The 22,891-nt window shown below is 39.8% G+C and overlaps 1 protein-coding gene across 36 annotated transcripts in view; it reads left to right on the forward strand.

The window, feature by feature from the left end:
* Window positions 1-22,891, forward strand: part of OSBPL6 (oxysterol binding protein like 6) — a 199,656-nt gene that overhangs the window by 172,439 nt on the left and 4,326 nt on the right. For 26 of the 36 annotated variants that reach the window (XM_003776032.5, XM_063712878.1, XM_063712873.1 and 23 more), the window contains 9 exons: window positions 3,220-3,327; window positions 4,988-5,125; window positions 13,494-13,581; window positions 14,096-14,349; window positions 15,111-15,248; window positions 16,525-16,588; window positions 18,099-18,177; window positions 20,063-20,207; window positions 22,132-22,276. In XM_003776032.5, coding sequence (XP_003776080.2) covers window positions 3,220-3,327; window positions 4,988-5,125; window positions 13,494-13,581; window positions 14,096-14,349; window positions 15,111-15,248; window positions 16,525-16,588; window positions 18,099-18,177; window positions 20,063-20,207; window positions 22,132-22,276 — 1,159 coding nt within the window. The remainder of the gene's footprint in view (window positions 1-3,219; window positions 3,328-4,987; window positions 5,126-13,493; window positions 13,582-14,095; window positions 14,350-15,110; window positions 15,249-16,524; window positions 16,589-18,098; window positions 18,178-20,062; window positions 20,208-22,131; window positions 22,277-22,891) is intronic. The other 10 variants (XM_063712892.1, XM_063712887.1, XM_063712891.1 and 7 more) reach the window with 1 other exon arrangement.

The following is a 22,891-nucleotide window of genomic DNA, read 5'->3' on the forward strand; positions in this document are numbered from 1 at the left end:
TCTCCTACCTCAGCCTCCTGAGTAGCTGGGACTGTAGGCATGTGCTACCTCACCCAGCTAATTTTTGTATTATTAGTAGATTTGGGGTTTCACTATGTTGGCCAGGCTGGTCTCGAACTCCTGACCTCAAGTGATCCATCTGCCTTGGTCTCCCAAAGTGCTGAGGTTACAGACATGAGCCACCACACCCAGCCTTCATCTTAATATGAAATACTTTAACTAAGATTTCTCTCTTTTGCTCCCATGCTACTCTTTTTGCCATCAATGGAAGAGAGAACAGGGTTTCAACAATAAGAGAATTAAGTAAGGACATAGGTGATAAAACTCTCTCCAGACTATCCCAATAAATGCCAAAGTAAACTTTGCATAGAATGTAAAAATACCTTGATTATGCTCTTATCAGAGAGCCAAATACTGATGATTTGCCCCATAAAGTATAGAAATTCCTATGAACCATAATCTAAGCATCAGAAAATCCCCAAACCCAGAATTATTTTTGCACTATTCTGGATGCTAGTGGATCTTCATCATGATAACCAAGAAGCACTGTGCGGGATTCTGACTTAGTGTTTCAATCAAATTTGTATGTTTATTTAATACAACCCCAGAAAGGTTAAGTAACTTGGTGAAGACTACTTAGCCCTGAGATCAAGAGAACCTGATCTTCTGACTCCCAGGCCAGAATTTTTATTTTTCACATCACATCTAAGAAAAAGAATAAATTATATTTAATTTAAAAACCTCTGAGTTCATTTCTTATTGATATTAATGGCTAGATGTTATCTTGTGTGCCCATCACACATACCTGTAGGCGTGATCACATTTAATGAACATGGAATAAGATGAGAGCTTAAATAAGAATTTAATTTTTTTAAATATCCACAGCAAGCTTTTCTTATAAATGGCAAACCTGTCTTTAACATTCCCACCTTGAAGAAATCCACTACTTATCCTTGCCCTTGAGTTTTTGTGGGTTGTTTTGTTAATACTCTTACAGTGGCAACAGAAGGTGTAGCTACTTTGGAGGAACCATTATTTGAGGTTTGTATAAAACCCTCAGGTAAAGACTATGATTCTGGGCTGGGCAGGGTAGCTCCTGCCTGTAATCCCAGCACTTTGGGAGGCTGAGGCCAGAGGATCACTTGAGGTCAGGAGTTTGAGACCAGCCTGGAGAACATGGCAAAACTTCATCTCTACTAAAAATACAAAAATTAGCCAGATGTGGTGGTGCATACCTATAATCCCAGCTACTTAGGAGGCTGAGGCATGAGAATCACTTGAACCCAGGAGGCCGAGGTTGCAGTGAGCTGAGATCACGCCACTGCACTCCAGCCTGGGTGACAGAGCAAGACTCTGTCTCAAAACAAACAACAACAAAACTGTGATTCTGCAATTAGAACTATCAAATAGCTTACCATGAGGCCTCCCACTTATATGACACGAAAGCATATCTGGTTCCAAATATTTCAGTAACTAAGGCAACTATGCATTTACTTGTAGGCAGAGAAGCAACAAAGAAGAAATCAGCATCTTTTGTGGTCCTAACTTATAGGAGAAAGGCCTATGGTACTCACAATAGATAAGAGTAATGCAGTGTCGTTGTTGGGTTTTTTTCTATTTCTAAGTGTTTGAGATTTTGCTCCAAGAAAAATGATCCTGAGCACTTTTTCAGGATGAAAAGATACTAGGAGTCTTCCTTTGAGGCACATGGTTTATCTGCTAAGAATGTTATCACCTTTTTCCCCCATAAAACATTCCTGTTTTCTCAGATAGTCAGAGACATATTTCCTCCTATCTCCAAATGTAATGACTGTAGAATCTGTATCCACCTTTAATCCATCAATGTGACAGCCCTCCAGATCAAGTATATGATTTGACATATTTTACAAACTGGTTCTAACAGCTTCAAACAAAATCCAAAGGCTGCAAGTGAGAGTTCTGTCCTCAAAAAGCAAAAACTGGGTTGAGGGAAGGGAAGACATGGGGACCAGGATGGAGAGAGGAGAGAAGAGGCTGCTCTGTGCTCCATGCTCAAGGAGTAAGCAATGAAGAGTTTAGCTACTTTGTATTTACCCTGGGTGTTTTAATAGGTACAGAGTTGTAATTATGAGATTGTATTTGTGTATATATTGATTTACTGTATTCATTGGCTCTGAATGAAGCAGAATGCCCATTCCCTGAAGCAGATGCCCTCTTTACTAGGCACTGACATTTATATCTTTACATCTTCTAATCACTGATCTTAATGGGAAGGAAAAGAAGGCTATCTTTTCTCTGGGCCTTGTCTTCTCGCATGTCTTTAACTTGAGGCTTGATATAATTCCAGTTAGCTACATCTGTAGTCTATAAATGGAACATGTTTCTGTGTATCAATGGGATGTTCATTCCCAGAGGATTCGCTGTACCTTTGTCAACAGGGTCCTTGTAGGGATGCCATGCTTATGTAAAGCTGTTCTCTTCTTGTAATAAATGCAGTTGCTCCACATACTAAACCGTGTTATAGCAAGTAGTGTTTTACTGATGCTAACTTAAAGTATGTTGGAGGTAGTGTCATGTAGAGAACTTAGAGCTGGTGTACTTTCAGTGCTATGTTCTTTGTTATGGTTGTCAGTGTCTACACTGTTCAGTGAAGACATCTTTTTGTTTGCACTTAAGTTAGTTCTGCAGCACTGTCATACGTATTAATTGTGTGCTCCTGGAAAATGAAAATACAGATGTTTTCTTTAAACAGACTAAAATATAATTCTATAAACTAAATCCAGTTCATTCCATTTCTAACTAATTTTTAAGATAACTACCCAGCTTTGAAACAACTCCCAAACTTTAGAAACTAGAACAAAAACATGAAAGAATTTTCAATGAAAACAATAGTTTTCATCACAGGCTGCAAAAAGTAATATATATGTAGGGGTAGACTGGGCTTAAGTGTAATGGGCCTCACTCTAAAGGAAAGAAAATTTCATGAATCACTTTTATGAAATCTATTAACTCTTTCAGCCCACCAACCTGCAAAGTATCAATCTTATTTTATAAAAAATGAATACCTTAATTTTGAGCCATTTATTTACTCCTTGCTGGTAGGGTCTGGCTCTTGATGGCTTCAAAAGTTAGAGCTAAGAACATCACAGACATTATTGTCTAACTTGTACCTGTGTACTTGTTCTGTTTTATGCTTGCTGATTAATTTTAAATTACATGTGTGGTTTTTGTTATTTTAAGGCACTCAACCAGAATGCTGAACTAAGGAGTCGGTTGAACAGAATACATTCAGAGTCTATTATTTGTGATCAGGTTGTCAGTGTAAATATTATTCCTAGCCCTGATGAGGTAAGACTCATTTTAAATAGATGCAGAGTACCTATTTTTTAGCATCTAAATTTACTGCATATTTTTGTTTATTTATATCCAGTTCTTTCACTGTTAATAAGGTTCCCTCCATAAATATTTGTGTCACTGACAGTTCAATGTTCTTTGAAGTAAAGGATATATAAGAGCTTGACATCATTTATTCCTGGTGATCAGTGTCTATTTTTATTTATTCCTATGTTCACCTGATGCCACTGAATATTTGATTTATATATCTACTCCAGCTTGTTAATTTTCAATGTCTGTCTCATTCGTCATTAGAAGTGTTCATTAGCATCAAATGGCCGGTGAAATGTTGCAAAAAAAAATTTAGCTTAGAAGTTGCCAAGTAAAAGTGTTCTTAACATTTGTTTTGAAAGCCCTAAGGACAGAAGTCACCTGACCTTGTTAAGATAATTATAATGGTGCTGCTACAGCTACTACTGCTGCTGCTGCTAATTAATAGCTGACATGTGTCAAGTGAATGCTTACTATGTGCTAGGTATTGTGCTAACGACTTTGCATGCATTATCTCATTTGACACTCTCAACAACGCTCTGTGTTAGGTGGTATTATTATTCCATTTTTCAGATTGAAGAAATGTTAAGAGAATAGGAGAACATTCAGTATATGGGCTAAACTTAAGTGTATAATTCTGTTTATGACTCTCCATAAAATTATTACTTTATAGCATGAGAACTTACACTTTTTAACAGTAATGTTAGAGCTTTATATACAGTGGTGATATATGTAACAAGATGAGAGGTTTAACTGATACTAAGGTCATATTTGTACCAAAAACATACATTTTACTAGAAATCTATAGGTACAAGGGTTCTAACCTCTTAGGAAACATTATCCCAGGACAACTTGTCTTTGACTTAAGTTTTCCATCCTAAATCCATTCACCTCCATGGGCCCTGTGTTCTCTGATAACACTTGTATTCACTCAACTGCCCAGAATCTAGAAGTATTTCTAAAATTAGTCATTCAAAAATAATTTGATAATCTCAGTTGGAATCTTCTTTTCAACCTGAAATGTGCACTGAAATATATATATATATATATATATATATTTCTCTTACATTTTTTATTGAAACCTAAATAGCTTCCTTGAAAACTATTTATCACTTATTGAATAAAAGTATAATTTGAAATAAGGTTCAATATTCCAGTCATGTGTTTTATTGGTTAAAATTCATGATCAAATTGGAAAGTGATGTATATAGTCTGTCTCAAAAATTAGTTTTATGGATTTTCTTAGTGTGACTCTAGTAGTTTCTACAAATATTTCTTCATGTTTAATATACCATTAGAATATGACAGACCTAAGAATAAGAGAATGAAGTTGTCTCTACAGTCAATCAGGGTATTCATAGCGGCTTAACCTGGCTTAGTATCAATCAACCAAAGATTTAAAATCAAGGCACAGTACCAACACCTTTCAACTATTCCTTTTGGGGTCTTTAGACACATTGGAAGGAAACTTATACAGTGGTCGTTACTGAATTGCGAGTGAAAATTACTTGTGGCCGCCACTTTTTAACATACAGATTAAAGAGTAGAAATCTGGCTAATTTGAAGGAATAGCTATTCTAACAGGGAGAAAAGCAATTACACTGTATGCTTCTGTCTTCTGCAGGCTGGTGAGCAAATCCATGTCAGTCTCCCCCTGTCACAGCAAGTAGCCAATGAGAGCCGCCTCTCCATGTCAGAGTCTGTTTCTGAGTTCTTTGATGCCCAAGAGGTGCTCCTCTCTGCAAGTTCATCAGAGAATGAGGTATGTATGCCTCCTTGACTTGTTGGCCTCAACATCTTGTGACTGAGTTTGAGTTAAAGAACATAAAACTGTGGAACTTTTTGGTGGTTACTTTCATTTGTTTTTTTGTTTACATCATAGTAAAATGCCCAAATTGTAGCAAAGCTAAAAACTTGCAAACTATTATCAGTTCCCAATTACTGAGCACTTAACGTTTCTGAGCATCAAGAATTTAAATTTGATGAATTAAGGGAAAGAATCAACACTTATTGGAATGTCTTCTATGATTCCTATTTCAGGGTAACAAAAGAATTTATGACAGAGCTCTTTATAGAAGGAGACTAGCTAATAAACATAGAAAGAATGAGAGAATTAGGAAAGCACCGTTCATGCACTTACGCAGACACATACATATTAGATATTTTCGCTAGGGACATGAATTTAAGCTTAGAAGGATAATGTGTAGCACATAGCTAGTTGGGTAATTATGGTTTTTGGAGGTTAACCACTGACTATAATAAAAGCTGTACTAGATTGCTCTTCATGCTTGTGATTCTTGCCAAGGTCTTGGAAACTGGGAACCTCTTCCTTGGTCAGGTTGCAGAAATTAGCTCTTTTACTACAGTGTAGTCAACTTTTTTTGGCATGAGGAAAGCAGCCAAAACTCTTTTCCACACAGCTGATTAGGAATTTTGTCATTTGGGATTGCAAATCTATACTGCATTTTTACAAAACAGAAATGAAATCATTGCTAAACATTATTTCCATATGCATAGAAAACAGATTGGAAGGAAACATCCTGACAATTAGTAGTAGTTGTTTTTGGATGTTTGAAATTATGAGTGATTTTAGAAACAAAGACAAAGTGGAAAGAGAAAGCAATAATGAATACATATCATTTTTATGATGGGAGAAAAGTAAAATAGAATTCTTTTATCAGATACTGAATTTGTCAGCATACCAAGGCATGCACCTGCCTGTCAGATCCCAAGGCATGCATTAACAGGTTCACAGAGACTTCCATTCACAGGCTGGAATGATAATTTAATGATCTCTGTTGGTAACTGATACATACTCTCAGATGGACAGAATAATCATCCTTGCTAATTAGTGCCTCTTTTCCTGTAGGCAAATCTGCATGGCAAGCCTAATTCTAGTCAAAGATTGCCTGATGAGCAAGGGACATGAGTAAACTTAAGGCTACAGGGCCAGAATGTTAGAGCTCCATACTCACCCTCCATCACAGGGATACTCTGCCACAAGGACTTGGTATTTGTGTCTGTCTGCCTGCACCCCCAGGGACCACCATGCTGTCGATAATGCTACCAAAATTTCCTTTTCTGACTCTGCCTTGCTGAGCTCCCATTGCTGAGCCATCCTTCATCCTTCTTTTTTTTGTTGTTGTTGTTTTTGTTTGTTTGTTTGTTTTTGTTTTGAGACAGAGTTTCACTCTTGTTGCCCAGGCTGGAGGGCAGTGGCGTGATCTTGGCTCACCGTAACCTCTGCCTCCCGGGTTCAAGCAATTCTCCTGCCTCAGCCTCTCAAGTAGTGGGGATTACAGGCATGCACCTCCACGCCCTGCTAATTTTGTTTTTTTAGTAGAGACGGGGTTTCTCCCTGTTGGTCAGGCTGGTCTCGAAATCCCAACCTCAGGTGATCCGCCTGCCTCAGCCTCCCAAAGTGCTGGGATTACAGGCATGAGCCACTGAGCCCGACCCCTTCATCCTTCTTTAGTCAGGTTACAATCAGACTTGACTGTGCATTATCTGAGTTCTGACCTATCATCTGATGACTTCCTAGCTTACCTTTCTGAGAGCTATTTCCAAGTCCCTGGGGCACACCCAGCTGGGACCCCAGGTACTGCTTGCCCTGGACACTGAGTGTACAGAAATGAAGAGGATGTGAAGCAGGTTATTGCATGAGTCCAAGCAAGATGGTGGTGCCACCCTGGGACAGGTGAGGGGTTGGGGAATGAATGTGGTGGCAGAGAGCAGGATAAGAAGGTGGAGGGCGGTGTCACAGGGAGATGAAACATTCACCGTGAGGCATCATGAGTTTATCAGACCTCTTAGTGGAGTTACCTGTCAGGCATTTGCATATTTAAGTCTAAAGCTCAAGGACAGAACCGTCCAAGAGAGAGTCAGCTCAGGATCTACATAACCAGCTACCTGTTAGACACTGACACCTGGTGCTCACAGAACCTCTAATGCAGCACGTCCCAAAAGAGTTCATCAACAAGCCCCACCACTCCGCCAGGGGAGAAACCCCAGCCTGCCCATACCTCTCATATCACCTATCTAAGTGCCCCTCTACCCAACTGTTCACACCAAATTCCTGAAGATTTTCCTTCACTCCTTCTTTCTCTTTACTACCACCCACCTTGATTCACCGGGGTTCTGTAGCTTCCATCATCTAAATACTCTCAGATTTGTACATCTTCCTGCAGCTTCAGTGCCACTGCTCCAATTCAGTTCCCATCTGCTCCCCACCTAGATCACCCCATCAGTCTCGTAACTTTTCCAGTCTCCCATCTTGCTGCCTCCCATCCATTTTCCACTGGGGAACCTGAGTAATCTTCCTAAAAGGCAAATCTGATCATGTCTGTATTCCCCAGTGTCCTTAGGATAATATTCTAAACTCCTTAGCTATTAAAACAAAGACCCTTATAATCTGATGCCTGCTGTCTCTCCAGCCTCATGCCACCTGTCTTCTGGAGCCTTCCAACAGCCAAAGGAATGATTTCTGGAGTTGCCCATTTGCTAAAGATACCTTGTGTCCCTTGCTGTAGCAAGGAGAGTGACTGTCTCCTACAACTCACACTGGAAAGAGCTGAACTGTACCCCCATTCCTTGTGCCCCATACCTCACAGGTTTTCATAAAATAACTGTTTTTACTTGCAACTTCTCCCTTTATCACAACACTTGGCCTTAAGTATTTGAAGTGGGTAGGCCAGGAGATAAACCCAAGTGACAGATATTATGATGTTCTCAGAGTTGCTTTTCCCCTTCAGCTAAGGCTTGGTTTCTGGGACAATCTCATCTGCCCAAGTCTCTAAGTTCCCTTATGTATAAGGCAGTTCTCACATTGCCATAAGGAAATACCTGAGACTGGGTAATTTATAAAGAAAAGAGGTTTAATTGGCTCACGGTTCTGCAGGCTGTACAGGAAGCATGATGCTGGCATCTGCTTGGCTTCTGGGGAGGCTTCAGGAAACTTACAACCATGGCAGAAGGCCAAGGGGAAGCCAGCCCGCACATGACCAGAGCAGGAGCAAGAGAGCAAGGTGGGAGTTGCTACACACTTTTATACTAGCAGATCACACAAGAACTCACTCACGATCAGGAGGACAGTACCAAAGGGGATGGTGCTAAACCATTCCAGAGAAAACCATTCCCATGATCCGATCACCTCCCACCAGGCCCCACCTCCAACACTGGGGATTAGATTTCAGTGTGAGACTTGGATGGGGACACACATCCAAACTGTATCACCTTGTGATGAGTTCTCCCCAAAAGGCTCCTCGCGCCTTCACACTCATGGTCTTAGCAACCCACCTGGTGAGTTGACTATACATGTGAGAATCCTAGCAGCAGCTGCAGGCTAGGCTCAAGCTGCGTATCCTGCACTGCAGCTGCCAAAGGAAATTGGGCCTCTGCACTTGCCATCTACCCTGGCCTAGGCACTTCCCCCAGAGATCCCAACTTCAGCTCCTTCACTCTCTTCAGACCCTTACTCAAAGGTCACCTCCAGGGAAGCCTATGCTGGCTGTCCTATCTACAATTTAGAGTTGCCATTTCTTCCTTTCCTCTGACCTTTTGGGGTTTTTCTATTTATTTTTGAGACAGAGTCTCATTCTGTCACCCAGGCTGGAGTGCAGTGGTGCAATCTTGCCTCACCACAATCTCCACCTCCCGGGTTCAAGCAATTCTCCTGCCTTAGCCTCCCAAGTAGCTGGGCTTACAGGCGTGCACCACCATGCCTGGCTAATTTTTGTATTTTTAGTAGAGATGAGGTTTCACCATGTTGGCCAGTTTGGTCTCGAACACCTGACCTCAAGTGATTCGCCTGCCTCGGCCTCCCAAAGTGCTGGGACTACAGGTGTGAGCCACTGCGCCCGGCCTCCTCTGACCTTTTGTATCCCTCTTTCCTCATTTTTTCTCCTTCATGCTTATCACTATCTTAAATATATATATATATATATTTCCTATATTTCATTTGTTGTGTGTCTGCCCCACTAGAACATAAATTTCATGAAGGCAGAGATTTAACCACTGTGTCTCCTGCACTAAAACAGTTCTGGTGAGCCCAGAGCAGGTACTCAATAAATATCTGCTAACTGAGCAAAGGAAGAAATGCTTATAATGATTATTCTGAGAAACATCTGGGCATTAGCTGTCTTACATTAACATTTTCCATGGCTGAGGGAAAAATCCTCTTTATATGTTATTTACCAATGCACTTTACTGAATGAATCCTCTGCTCTTTTAAAAAATGTTCTTCTTGCTTCCACAATAATCTATTTGCCTTTACTTTTAAACTTATTTCTTCAATGCTGCATGCCTGGTCACATTTAGGAAAAATATATATTTTCTGAACTCTTTTGAATCCCTAAGTTTGTAAAGAGAAATATTTGATTCCAGGACTTCTTAACCACGGGGCAGAGGACAAACTGTTTGATTACAATAGTGCAGAGCCTTGGCTCTTTGTGCAGGGTAGCGTGAGTGGACCACAGCAAGATAGCCCAGCCTTAGTTACTGCACACATGTGACATGTATACATCTTACTCAAGGCCCATTATTATTGTAGAATTCTTTTACACCAGTGATTTCAGATCATTTCTATGATATATTAGTTTGGGAGAGATTAGAAATTGAAGAGGAAGGCCAGGCATGGTGGCTCATGCCTGTAATCTCAACACTTTGGGAGGCAGAGGTAGGATGATTGCTTGAACCAGAAGTTTGAGACCAGCCCGGGCAATACAGGGAGCCCCCACCTCTACAAAAAAACAAAATAAAATAATTAGCTGGGCATGGTAGTGCATGCCTGTGGTCACAGCTCCTTCAGGAGGCTGAGGTGGGAGGATCCCTTGAGCCCAGGAGGTAAAGGCTGTGTTGAGCTGTGATTGTACCATTGTACTCCAGCCTCGGTGACAGAAAGAGATCCTGTATCAAAAAAGAATGAAGGAACGAAAGAAAGAAAGGAAGGGAGGGAGGAAGGGAGGGAAAGAAGAAAAAAAGAGAGAGAGAGAGAGAGAGAAAGAAAGAAAGAGAAAAGAAAAGAAAGAAAGGGAGGGAGGGAGGGGAAGGAAGGAAAGAGGGAGGGAGGAAAAGGAGAAAGGGAGGGAGGGAAAGAGAAAGAAAAGAAAGAAAGAAGAGAGAAAGAAAGAAAGGAAGGAAGGGAAGGAGAAAAAAGAAAGAGAAAGAAACAGAAAAGGAAAGAAAGAAAAGAGAGAAAGAAGAAAGAAATCGAAGAAGAATAGACTTTATAGCTGTTTGTAGGATAAACGTGAGTGTTTTCTTAACAAACGTTCAAACAGTAAACATGCATGCAATGTGAATTTGGTTTAGGTAGACATTTGTCTCCTCAAACATAATTGAGTATGATTAGATTTTTTTCAGAGAAATCACACAGAGGAGTTTGATTTACTTTTTTTCACTTTCAAGCATAAGAAGTTGGCTTTTCATGAGCCTGATGGTTTAACCTTCAGCTCTGCTGCAGTCAGTAGGAACTGTGGGAACCAGTTGCAGCGGGAAAATATGAATCAGAAAAAGATTTTATTCTCAATTTGTCATCTTTATGGGCTTACTCTATATGCAAAAACAAAATTACCATTATTCATCCATGTGTGCAATCATTCTGTCCATCACTGTTCTCCCTAAATATATGAATTCTTCTCAACTCTGATTTTTAAAACATTAGCAATAAATCCAGAAACCTTAAAGACAAAGACCAATTGTTTTTATGTACAAATTCAAAATGTTTACATGACAAAATAAAAATGTAATCTATATGTCAAACTGAAACATGTGTGAAAGATAAGAAAATGAGTTCATAAAGGATGAAATTCAAACTTTAAAGCAATCTTTTGGCCAGGTGCAATGGCTCATACCTGTAATACCAGCACTTTGAGAGGCTGCAGTGGAAGGATTGCTTGAGGCTAGGAGTTCAAGCCTGGGCAATGTAGCAAGACCCTTCATCTCTAAAAAAAAATTCATTTTTTAATTGGCCAGGCATGGGAGTGTGTGCATGTAGTCCCAGCTACTTGGGAGGCTGAGGTAGGAAGATCCCTTGAGCCCAGGAGTTATGAGCTCAGGTTGCAGTGAGCTGTGATGGTACCACTGCACTTCAGCCTGGGCAGCAGAGTAAGAGCCTGTCTCAAAAAAAAAAAAAAAAGTGATCTTTTATGTATACTAGGTAAATACTAAAAAAGATGGATAGTGTAAAGTGTTTAAGTGGATGTGAGAAGATGGATAATGTTCCCATATATTGCTGATGAGGACAAACTAATCCAGTCTTTCAGGAGAGCAATTTGGCAACATGGAACTAAAGCCTCAAAGTGACCCATCTGATCCAGAAATAAATTTTAGGCAGATTTATTTAGGAAATAAATAAATTCCAGGCAGATTTACAAAAATATATTTACAAGGATGTTCATCCAAGTATTGTCTATAATAATAAAATGTTAGAAACCACCTATATGCTGGTTAAATTCCTTGTTATAATCATATAATGAAATATGTTGCCTTTCCAAATAAAGTAGCTGTAGCTACTATAATGAAAATGTATTCAGAATGCTATAAAGCAATATGTAAACTGATCTCCTTTTTCAGTATATAAAGATAGATGTGTCAATATGTTTGTACAGTCATTTTGAAATTGGAGGATAATACTCACCAAAATGTTACGTGGTTTCCTGTAGGTGATGGGCTGATGGGTAATTTTCATACTCATCTGTTTACTCTTACCTGTTTTCTAATTTTTTACAATAAGAATGTTTTATATTCAGAAAAAAATACAGCATTGTTTCCATTTTGAAGGAAGTAAGTATCAGCAGCTTTCTTGCCTACAGGAAAGTCATTAGTTTTCCCATTCCTCTGATGGTTCTATCTTATCCTCTCTTTCCTGATCTGCTCTGTTTCTAAGTCCCTTTAGTATGTACATTGTTCCTTAATTTCATTTTTCTGCTAATTTGTGTTTCATTTTAGTTTCACATTTTTCTCATGCAGGGGGTGGCTTCACTTTGCGTCTCTCCCCATTGTCACAGAGGCCATCTGAATCTAAGCTGTATTTCTTTTTTTGAGACAGAGTCTTGCTCTGTCGCCCAGGCTGGAGGGCAATGGCGCGATCTCAGCTCACTGCAACCTCTGCTTCCCAGGTTCAAGCGATTCTCCTGCCTCAGCCTCCTGAGAAGCTGGGGCTACAGGTGCCTGCCACCATACCCGGCTAATTTTTTGTATTTTTAGTAGAGACAGGGTTTCACCATATTAGCCAGGATAGTCTCGATCTCCTCACCTTGTGATCTGCCTGCCTCAGCCTCCCAAAGTGCTGGGATTACAGGCGTGAGCCACTACACCCAGCTGACTAAGCTGTATTTCTTACCCAGATCTATGCAACATCCTAGTATCTGGCCTCCCTAGAGAAAGCTGCCAAATATCTTCCTGAAAACTAAATCTGACTCCAACATCCTGTGCGTTGTAAACAAACGCACTTTGTTTGTTGTAAACAAACAAAGTAAAATTTTGTTGGTTTTACTAACTCTTAGGATTGCATATGAACCCTTTTTGTTGGCATGAAAAGCCCTTCACTGTCGGGCCCTCTTGTTTTCTCTCCCCTCTGTGACAGCCACTCTCAACATCCTTGCATTCCTGGGATAAATGTTGCTCTCATGGGCCTTACCTTTGCACGATCTCTCTTCTTTGTGTGCTTCTGTCCCTTCTAATAACTGGGCAACTCCTATTCATTCCCTAACACCCAGTTTAAATATTGCCCCCTGGGTAGCCTCTCCTGAGTCCTCTAAGGTAGAGTCATAGGGCCTTCTCTTAGGTATTAGGTTGGTGCAAAAGAAAGTAATGGCAAAAACGCAAGTACTCTTGCACCAACCTGAAACATTCTTAGTGTATTATATTAAAATATTTCTGGTTCTTTACTGGTCTCCCCCGCCCTCCTGCCCCTACTAAGACAGGAGCTAAAGACCAGGCTCCCTTCTGGTGATCCTATATCCTAGTTCATGAAGACCCTCAAGTGTTTATTGCACATATGTCAAATACTTTTCCCTCTAGGACCTCTGCTTTTCACTGGAACAATATTTTGTTATTTTTAATCACTTGATTATCTGAGCTGGCAAAACTGAACAAGAATTCTGATCCTTGTATGTTCTTCCCTTCCTTAGGCTTCAGATGATGAGTCTTACATCAGTGATGTGAGTGATAATATATCTGAAGACAACACCAGTGTTGCAGACAATATTTCTCGGCAAAGTATGCATCATTTGAGCTTCCAGGTTGTTCTATCTACATGCCAAATTGCAACACGAAGACTTAATGAGCAGGCATTCCCCCTCCCACCCCACCCCCACCCCCGCTAATTGTTCTTTTGGCACCTGATTGTTCAATACATTCTATTTTGTATAATCTCTTGAGATAAATGGTTGAAAAAATCTGTTAGGTAAATGGTTAAGAGAAAAGGTTTTTCCTTTTTCTCAAACCAACAGCTTGAGTCCTTCTTATTAAATATATTTAATTTTTTAAAATTTAGCTTGTCTTGTCTTGAATGATATTTAAGTGTATTTAATACCTTATTTATAAAACTATACACTGTTGTTTTCTGCATTTATTAGCAACCTTGCATTGAAAGAATTCCATTTACTTTTGAAAGGATATAATGAAGACTCGTGAAATGTCTCAATCAGATTTATCTGAAAGTTATTTCCCTTCTTGATTTTGTGAAATCAGAACAGCAAAGTGTCGTTCACTGTGACTCTCCTTCTTCCAGTCCTGAATGGGGAGCTCACGGGAGGGGCCTTCCGAAATGGGCGTCGAACATGCCTGCCAGCTCCTTGTCCTGACACCAGTAACATTAACCTGTGGAATATCTTGAGGAACAACATTGGTAAAGACCTGTCTAAAGTCTCTATGCCTGTGGAGCTAAACGAGCCACTCAACACCCTGCAGCACCTCTGCGAGGAAATGGAATACAGCGAGCTCCTGGACAAGGCTTCGGAAACTGATGATCCATATGAGCGCATGGTAATAAATAACTAACAGAGCAGTGCCCCTCAGGGATTTGCCAACCCTAGACATGGGCTAAGCCAGAATTCATTATGATATATTTGTCATTTGCATAATATTCTCACTGCATAGTGAAAGAGGAATTGACCTGTTTGCATAAATCAGGCAAGGCCAAAACCTCCCAGATACCAACACAGGAAGACACATTTTTTGTGCCTTATCCTTGGTCTAGAGTGTTTCTGAAGTTAAGGTGTAAAGGTCTCATACTCCTTAGAGGTTGAAGGCACACCTTGCCTCACTTTATCAGTTTTTCCTGAATGTCAGGGTAGCCCATCTGTTCAGGAACTTAGGTCTGAGAAAATAACTTCTGTTTATACTTCACCCTTTACCCCATATGGCTGCGGGAAACATGCCGTGCCCTCTGAAAAGCACCCACAACCACAATCCTCATGCGCATGAGGCTAAGATCATGCCTGTGGCAGAACCGATAAACTGGGTTTCAGAACCTTTGAACTCTGTGATACTCATGATGTTGGATGGAAGGGTGAAAAATGCTTCACCTCAGTGGCCTGCTGGTTTCTGTGCGAGTAGTTTTACCTAATTTTACTTATTTTTTTCCCCAAGAGTTGATAAAAATTCTGTGCAGACAATAGAAAATGCAACTGTCATCAAATCAACACCCATCCACATGGGGTGTGTAAAATCTAGAGGGATAAGGAACAAACAGACCCAGCAGTCATCTCTCCTATATTATTCCCTTTTCTTCAATGTTTTAACAGGTTCTTGTTGCCGCATTTGCAGTTTCAGGATACTGCTCCACCTATTTTAGAGCAGGAAGTAAGCCATTCAACCCAGTCCTTGGGGAGACTTATGAATGCATTAGAGAAGACAAGGGATTCCGCTTTTTCTCAGAACAGGTAAGCACCATTGGACTCAGTGAAGTTTCTATATAGGTAAAAGGGCAGTTTGGTGATGAAAGCAGCCTTTTGATAACAATCTGTTGGGATGGGTTATGATACCAGTTGTGAATCCAAAGTATCTGAGACAGGTCTTAATCAATTTAGAAAGTTTGTTTTGCCAAGGTTAAGGACACACCTGTGACACAGCCTCAGGAGGTCCTGATGAAATGTGTCCAAGGTGTTCTGGACACAGGTTGGGTTTATACATTTTAGGGAGATATGCAACATCAATCAATATATGTAAGATGTACATTGATTCTGTCCAGAAAGGTAGGACAACTTGGAAATGGAGACTTCCAGGTCATAGGTAGATAAGAAAGGGTGCATTCTTTTGGGTCTCTGATCAGCCTTTCACTGAATACACAATTTACATGTGAGAGGGTGGTAGAGAGAGAGTCACTTATGCCTCAGTCTCGCTCTGTGAATCTGCATTTTTACATAGACAGTAGGGCAGATGAAGTAATCAGATATGCATTTGTCTCAGGTAAGCAGAAGGATGACTTTGAGTTCTGTCAGTCCTTTGTCCCATGCCTGTGAAGATAAGCTATCAATGTACACTGCCAGGTTGAAATTCAACAGAACTGTTTTAGGGTAAAGATCTTGAGGCCCACGAAGAATTTCCTTGTGGGCAAATTGTGAGGGAGCGTGGTAGCCTTTTTTGAAAAAAAAAAAAAAAATCTTTGTAGCTATCTTTTTTAGGAATAAAATGGGAGGCAGGTGGTCCTGAGATTTATTTTCTTTTCACACAGTTAAGCAAACTAACACAAGAACAGAAAACCAAACACCGCATGTTCTCACTCATAAGTGGGAGTTGAACAAAGAATACATGGACACAGGGAGGGGAACATCACACACCGGGGCCTGTCGGTGGGTGGCGAGCAAAAGGAGGGATAGCATTAGGAGAAATACCTAATGTAGGTGATGGGTTGATTGGTGCAGCAAACCACCATGGCACGTGTATACCTGTATAACAAACCTGCACATTCTGCACATGTATCCCAGAACTTAAAGTATAATTAAAAGAAAGGAAGGAAAGAAGGAAGGAAAGAAGGACGAACTCACTTCACTTATGGGCATCATTTCCCCTCTAAATTGTATAAGTTCTCAGTGTTTTTAAAGCATGAAGTCTTATAGATTTACTTATACATTTTGAGAATAATTCGGTAAGAGAAATGGATGATCATGTGGAAGTTTTAACACTGATATTGCCTTCTTTTTTGTTTTTAATTACCAGGTTAGCCATCATCCACCCATTTCTGCCTGTCACTGTGAATCAAAGAATTTTGTGTTTTGGCAAGGTTTGTATTTCAATTATAATTTAAAATCAAATGTATGAGCCTATGAAAAACTATCTGGCTTCCAAAGGGACATTGTATTCAGTTTAGATTTCTACCTTTGGAACTCAGCGAATGTTGGTAATAGGTGCAGAGCTCAGTTTGAGACATCGAAATTCCTGGTTTCAACATGAAACAGTTTCAGCTAGATGAGATTGCTTATCTTGGAAACAATGCCGTATGGAATAGCAGAGCTCCATGCAGACTGTACCTGCGGAGAGCCACCACCTTATCTCATGTTCCTCATTGTCTGCATCTGTAACATGGAGGTTCCGTCTGCTGCCTTCTTGGTTCTTGGGGGTGTGCAAAGACATTTTAATTCTGAAGGAAGGCTCTATGACACATCATCCATGGTCATAATCTAAATAGATATGCAAACATTACAGTAATTCCTGGCCTTTAACTCACTGGGGCTCAAGAGTTTGGATTGAAGTCTCTACTTAGTTAAGTCAGAATGTTACAAGCTTGCCTAATACAAAAAAGTTTCTAAACTCCTTTACGAAGAGAAGAATATTTATGTAAATGTGAACATTAAGTGTAAATAGTTCCTTCATGTTTGGAAGGGTGCTTCATTACTCACAGAATGACTTCTCATGAGCATTTTTTTAACCTGAAAATACATAAAAATGATAGAACACTGTACTGTACTTTATTGCAAAAATATGACAGATCATTTCTTGGTCATCACCAAGAATCAGGCATCTTGTGGAGATGGCACGAAGTTCTCATAGTTCATCAAAATGGAACCAGGTGGTTATCACAAATGCACAAATAAATCTAAGTTTCCACACGTAAAACATAAAGCCATCGTGTGAGGTAAAGTGCTGGGCCCTGGTCTATATCTTAACAACCAGTATAAACACATTCATTAAGTTAATCCCACTCTCTCATAAATCTTATTTTATAAATCTTATTTTATCTGTATTTAGAGATTTTTTTTAAGTGTAATCCCAAATTGTATGTCTTCAATATGGGGGGAAATGTATATATAAATTAATTGTATTGCTATACTCCAATTATTTTTAGTATACATCTTATGCTTGATATATTTGTTAATTATTTTTACCACTTAGTTAAAACTTATAACAACCTTTATTGCTGTCTGTACATTAAAGGACAGTAGAGTCTATGTTTGTATGTAAAATGTGAATACACACACACACACACACACACACACACCACACACACTGTTCCAGGCTTCTCCCAGCTCTGTTAGTTGAAAACAAATAAAGAGCATATATTATAGAGAAACACAGATAGTGGGGGTTTTTTTAGTTTTGTTTGTTTGTTTTTGGGTTCACAGTTAATATTTTCACCTTGGGCCATTTGCAGGTACTTGTCATACTAAATCAGCAATATAGAATCAGTTGTCATTCCGAAGTGTTTCATAAAGTGTAATACAAAAGTTCGTTTTTACAGAAGAAGTGATTAGATATGGGGTATGTATTTCTTGTCCTCTCCCTATGTCATTTAGATATCAGATGGAAAAACAAGTTCTGGGGGAAGTCGATGGAAATCCTGCCTGTTGGAACACTGAATGTCATGCTTCCAAAGTAGGTGACTCACACCTCCCTTTTGGCCTCTTGTCTGCTTTTCTAAATCATAAATGGGTATTTTAAGCTCTAGAAGATGGTAAGGGTTTCTTTCTCTGTATACCCAAACTTCTGTTACCTTCGCCAAAGTTTTGAGAATAGACTCCCACAAAAACAAATGAGAACTTAAGCATATGTAGCAAAGCTTCCTGTTTATTTCTTCACATCCTCCATTCTTCAGTCAACACCACCAGGTACCTCCCATGGCCCAGTCGTCATGCTAGTTTGATTTTATATAAAAGGTGATCTCCTGTTTAGCCGTTTCTTTGCTATACAATTCGGTTTCACTTTTGAGTTCATCTTAGATCCAGGGAGTATTTTATCAAAGAAGAGTGATGAAATCCTTTTATGGTTGTGTTCTAGAGGATACTGCCTCTAAATATTTTGAAATTAGTTGGAATTTTTACTGAGGCCAAGGACTTGATTGTTTCTTCGGTTTTATCTATTTGAATGACAGAATTTCCAGATGAATTGGATATGGAAGAAGGTGAAGAGAGGGAGGTATTCCTAGGACCACAAAATAAACTTTGAATATTTGAACATGTAGGCCAGGCACGGTGGCTCATGCCTGTAATTCCAGCACTTTGGGAGGCTGAGGCAGGTGGATCACAAGGTCAGGAGATCGAGACCATCCTGGCTAACATGGTGAAACCCCATCTCTACTAAAAATACAAAAAATTAGCTGGGTGTGGTGGCATGTGCCTGTAATCCCAGCTACTTAGGAGGCTGAGGCAGGAGAATTGTTTGAACCTGGGAGGCGGAGATTGCAGTGAGCCGAGATTGTGCCACTGCACTCCAACCTGGGCGACAGAGCAAGACTCCATCGCAAAAAAGAAAAAAAAAAAAGAAAATGTATAAGGAAGAGAGTTTTCCTAGGTATATATGGTATATATGGTGCCTACATCATACCAATTCATAAACTTTGCAGAAACTTAGAAGCATCTTTTTTATGTTGATGTAACATTTCATTTGAAAATATATGTAATGTACAGACTTAAATGTGATTTGAAGCTATATCATTTCATTTCTTAGCAGAAATTCTGTAACCTTGCTCCCCAGAATTTGTAATAGATTTGTGCCATCTTAGTAAGCTCTTCAGTCTTTTCCCGAAGAATTATTCACATCTGAGGTCTTAAACCTGGAGTACGAAACAGTGTTTCCAGAGTGATCTTTCTTCGATGCACACTCTGTGGTGCCTCCCTCCTACCTGGAATCCTGCGGTGGCCCATTGCCTGCAGGGTAAATCTAGACTCCTTGGTATGTCCCTGCAGGCCCTCCCAGCTCTGCCTCATCACACCTTTCCTGCCTTGCGTCCTGCCACCCGCACTCACCCGGAGCACAGCGTTCACAGGCCTGGATGCCTTGTGCCCTTCTGACCTTTGTGGCTTTGTGGATGCTTTTCCCCAGCCCATAGTGCCCTCTTCTCTGCCATCTGTGTGTACACCAAACCCAGCCTCTTCTAAGGTATCTTCCTTGACACTCATCCCACGTTCCAGGCAGATTGAAGGACTAAAAACTCTTCCTTCTGTGTTCCGATGATGTGCATATTTTAAGTATTTGTTTGCATATCCATCTACCCTCCCATACTTTTGTCTCCAGAAAAGCAGGAAACAGGCCCTGTTCCACTTTGTAACTTTAGCACCTGGCCCATAGAAAGCACTTAAATGTTCCTTAAGTGAATTAACCACATCGTAAATACTTATGACCACAGAGAGAATTTCAAGACAGAAATGGGAGGAAAATGAGGGAAAAGGAAGCTTTGGCCAAAGAATATTCTCATTAGTAGAAACAGTTATATGTATTTGTGACCTTTGTTGTTTCTCATCAATGTTACATTCTTTACTAGGTACGGAGATTACTATGTGTGGAATAAAGTCACCACTTGCATACACAACATCCTCAGTGGGAGAAGATGGATAGAACATTATGGAGAAGTAACCATCAGAAATACCAAAAGCAGTGTTTGCATCTGCAAACTCACATTTGTCAAGGTAAATACTATCATACAACAGTAAAGGAAAATGAGTATAAAACACATCTTATAGAAGAAATAGAATAATCACCTTAAATAGCAGCAAGTGAATGTGTCCTGTATCATTGGTCCTTACGGACGTCTTAGATAAGAAAGCAGAACAAACTGATAGAGTTTCTCAAGGCATGCAAGTTTCTGAACATATGGAGGTCAAAAAAGGCATCATCTAAAACAGAAAAAAACACATTTCTTTTTAAAGAATTTTCTTTTGAAGTAGCCGGTCAGTCATTCACTAAGTAAAATTCCAGAAAACACTTCTTGACTATAAATCTTCTGGTTTATATTTCTGTTTCTCTTCCTGCTTGATTATGTGTTCAAGTGATCTGAATTTCGGGAACTCATTATAATGTTGTCATTTTCTGAAGACTCTTGATGTAGTCATGTAGATGATCACCACCAGTCAGTACACGCTTATCCAACCTTGCCGCTGTTATAATTCAAATAAGTTCAACAAGAAAAATTAGCCTCATTAACAAGAAAATATGTTGGGATAGAAATGCCCAAAAAGCACCATTTTCCCTCGGTTTCTCTGGTCTGAAGTGGAACATTCAGTATCACCGCCGTGTTTGTTTGGATGTGCTACAGAATTCAACGTAGTATGGAAACCCCACCCAGCTACCATACCTGTTCAATTCATGATCCCATTCTAATATGGTAAACAGGTAACATATTGGAGTCTTAAGACTCTAATATTTTCTTTTCTCAGTTAAATCCTTTTAAGCCATATTGGAAGGTTGTATTTATTTTAATTGAGTATCTTTATTTTAGCCCAAAATGTTTTCACTACCTTTTTTCTTAGAGACTCATAAGGTACCTAAAACTGAAGAGCCAAGATCACTATGTGCTCTGGCTGGGTGATGATGTAAATACTTACATTTGGCTTTGTGGGCTATGAGAAGCTGCAGTGCAGTCCTGTCTCTAACACTTGCAGAGCCTGTATAACTAACTAAAATATGTAAATCAAGCCTGTAAGCTATAAAATGGAATATGCTCTATTTCTTTGCCTTGACAAATTCACTTTTTATAACAAAGCCTGTGAGGCCAGGTTGGACCCTTCAGAACTCTGTGCTGTAACCTCGGCAATGTAGGACAGCCAGTCCTGGCCCACGGCCTTCCCTGCTTTCTTCCCACCTCTAGCTCTGTTTTGACTGCAAGGCGCCTCATACACACATATATAGGCAGGCCAGCCCACACATCTAAGCTCTGTTCACACCCCCACAAACAACCACCCTTGGCCACTCTTCAGACCTAAAGGTGCACACGCTGGTGGGTGGTCTGCCCTTGGGTGCCTGAATCCAAGGAAAAGGGCCTTGCCAGCTGTGGAATAAGCTTGGAGCTACTTGGACAAGGAATTCTAGGGTCCTGTATACTTGGGGCCTGATCTGGAAGGGGAATCATGGGGTCCAGGTAGGCAAACTCCCATAGACTTCTTATCTCCTGGGAAGGAGTATGGCTGGAAGGGCCACATGAGGGTCCTCCTGATAAAATTTGGCTATTTATAGATACTATGAAAATTATTTCACGAACAATTTCTGCAGCATGGCCAATTGAAATCTATTAAACTCCATGAGCAAGAGGAAAATTCAAAACAAGAGGAAAAAAAATTGCTAGCTTAGAAATTAATATTAGGTTCTTGGGATAGAAACTGAGCCTTCTCTGTGATAGCTACCATGTTACGCGTGGAATAGAGACCATCCCTTTCTTGAAAGTTAAGCTAACTCTTAGAAAGCCAGCCCTCCATATAAAACGTTTTGAGATTTCTGTATTTCTGAAAATGATTTGAATAAGGGACTTCAAGGCTAAGAAATTTTTCTATATGGAAAATACAGGGAATGGTGTTATTAAAGCCATCAAATATCACAATTGGGGTTTGGTTTTTCCAGGTGAATTATTGGAATTCTAACATGAATGAAGTCCAGGGGGTGGTGATAGATCAGGAGGGGAAGGCGGTGCACCGGCTGTTTGGAAAGTGGCATGAAGGACTCTACTGCGGTGTGGCCCCCTCTGCAAAGTGCATTTGGAGACCAGGTGAGAGTGGCCTGAGTGTTCTGCCAACAGGAGGGCACCATGGACAACAGAAGGGAAGGGAATATCAGGTCATCCTATGCAACTCATATTATGTTTCCTTTAAGAGTGAGATTAAAAGCGTAGATGCTTATGGCAATTATAGTGACATTCATACTTAACATAGAAGTTATACATAAGCCCCAATATTTGATATTTCATAATAAAGAATGTAGGCCAAGTCTCTGACAGGCAGTCAGAGATTGGGCTTCATGAAAAATTGCTCAAAGTGTAATGCCTACATTTGAAAAGCTAGGTATATTTATTAAAGACTTTAGATAATTGAAGTATACAAACTTAAAACCTTACTCATATTATTTATTCTCTGCTTTAATAAAACAAAGACTACAAACATTTATAATCCACAAATTCAATAACTCACCAGAATAAGTGATCTTTTCACTTGAGCCTCAAGAGGCAGCAATATGTTAACATTTAATAAAAGATATCAAAAGAGTTCTGATAGCACATTAGCATATAATTGAATATCAAGTATAAATGGAACAAGTATCCACATGACATTTATTGTCACTGGAATTTTGTCAGTTAATCCTTAACTAAAATTAGTTGTTAGTTTCC

Source organism: Pongo abelii, chromosome 11, assembly GCF_028885655.2.
Source record: "Pongo abelii isolate AG06213 chromosome 11, NHGRI_mPonAbe1-v2.0_pri, whole genome shotgun sequence".
NCBI lineage: Eukaryota > Metazoa > Chordata > Mammalia > Primates > Hominidae > Pongo > Pongo abelii.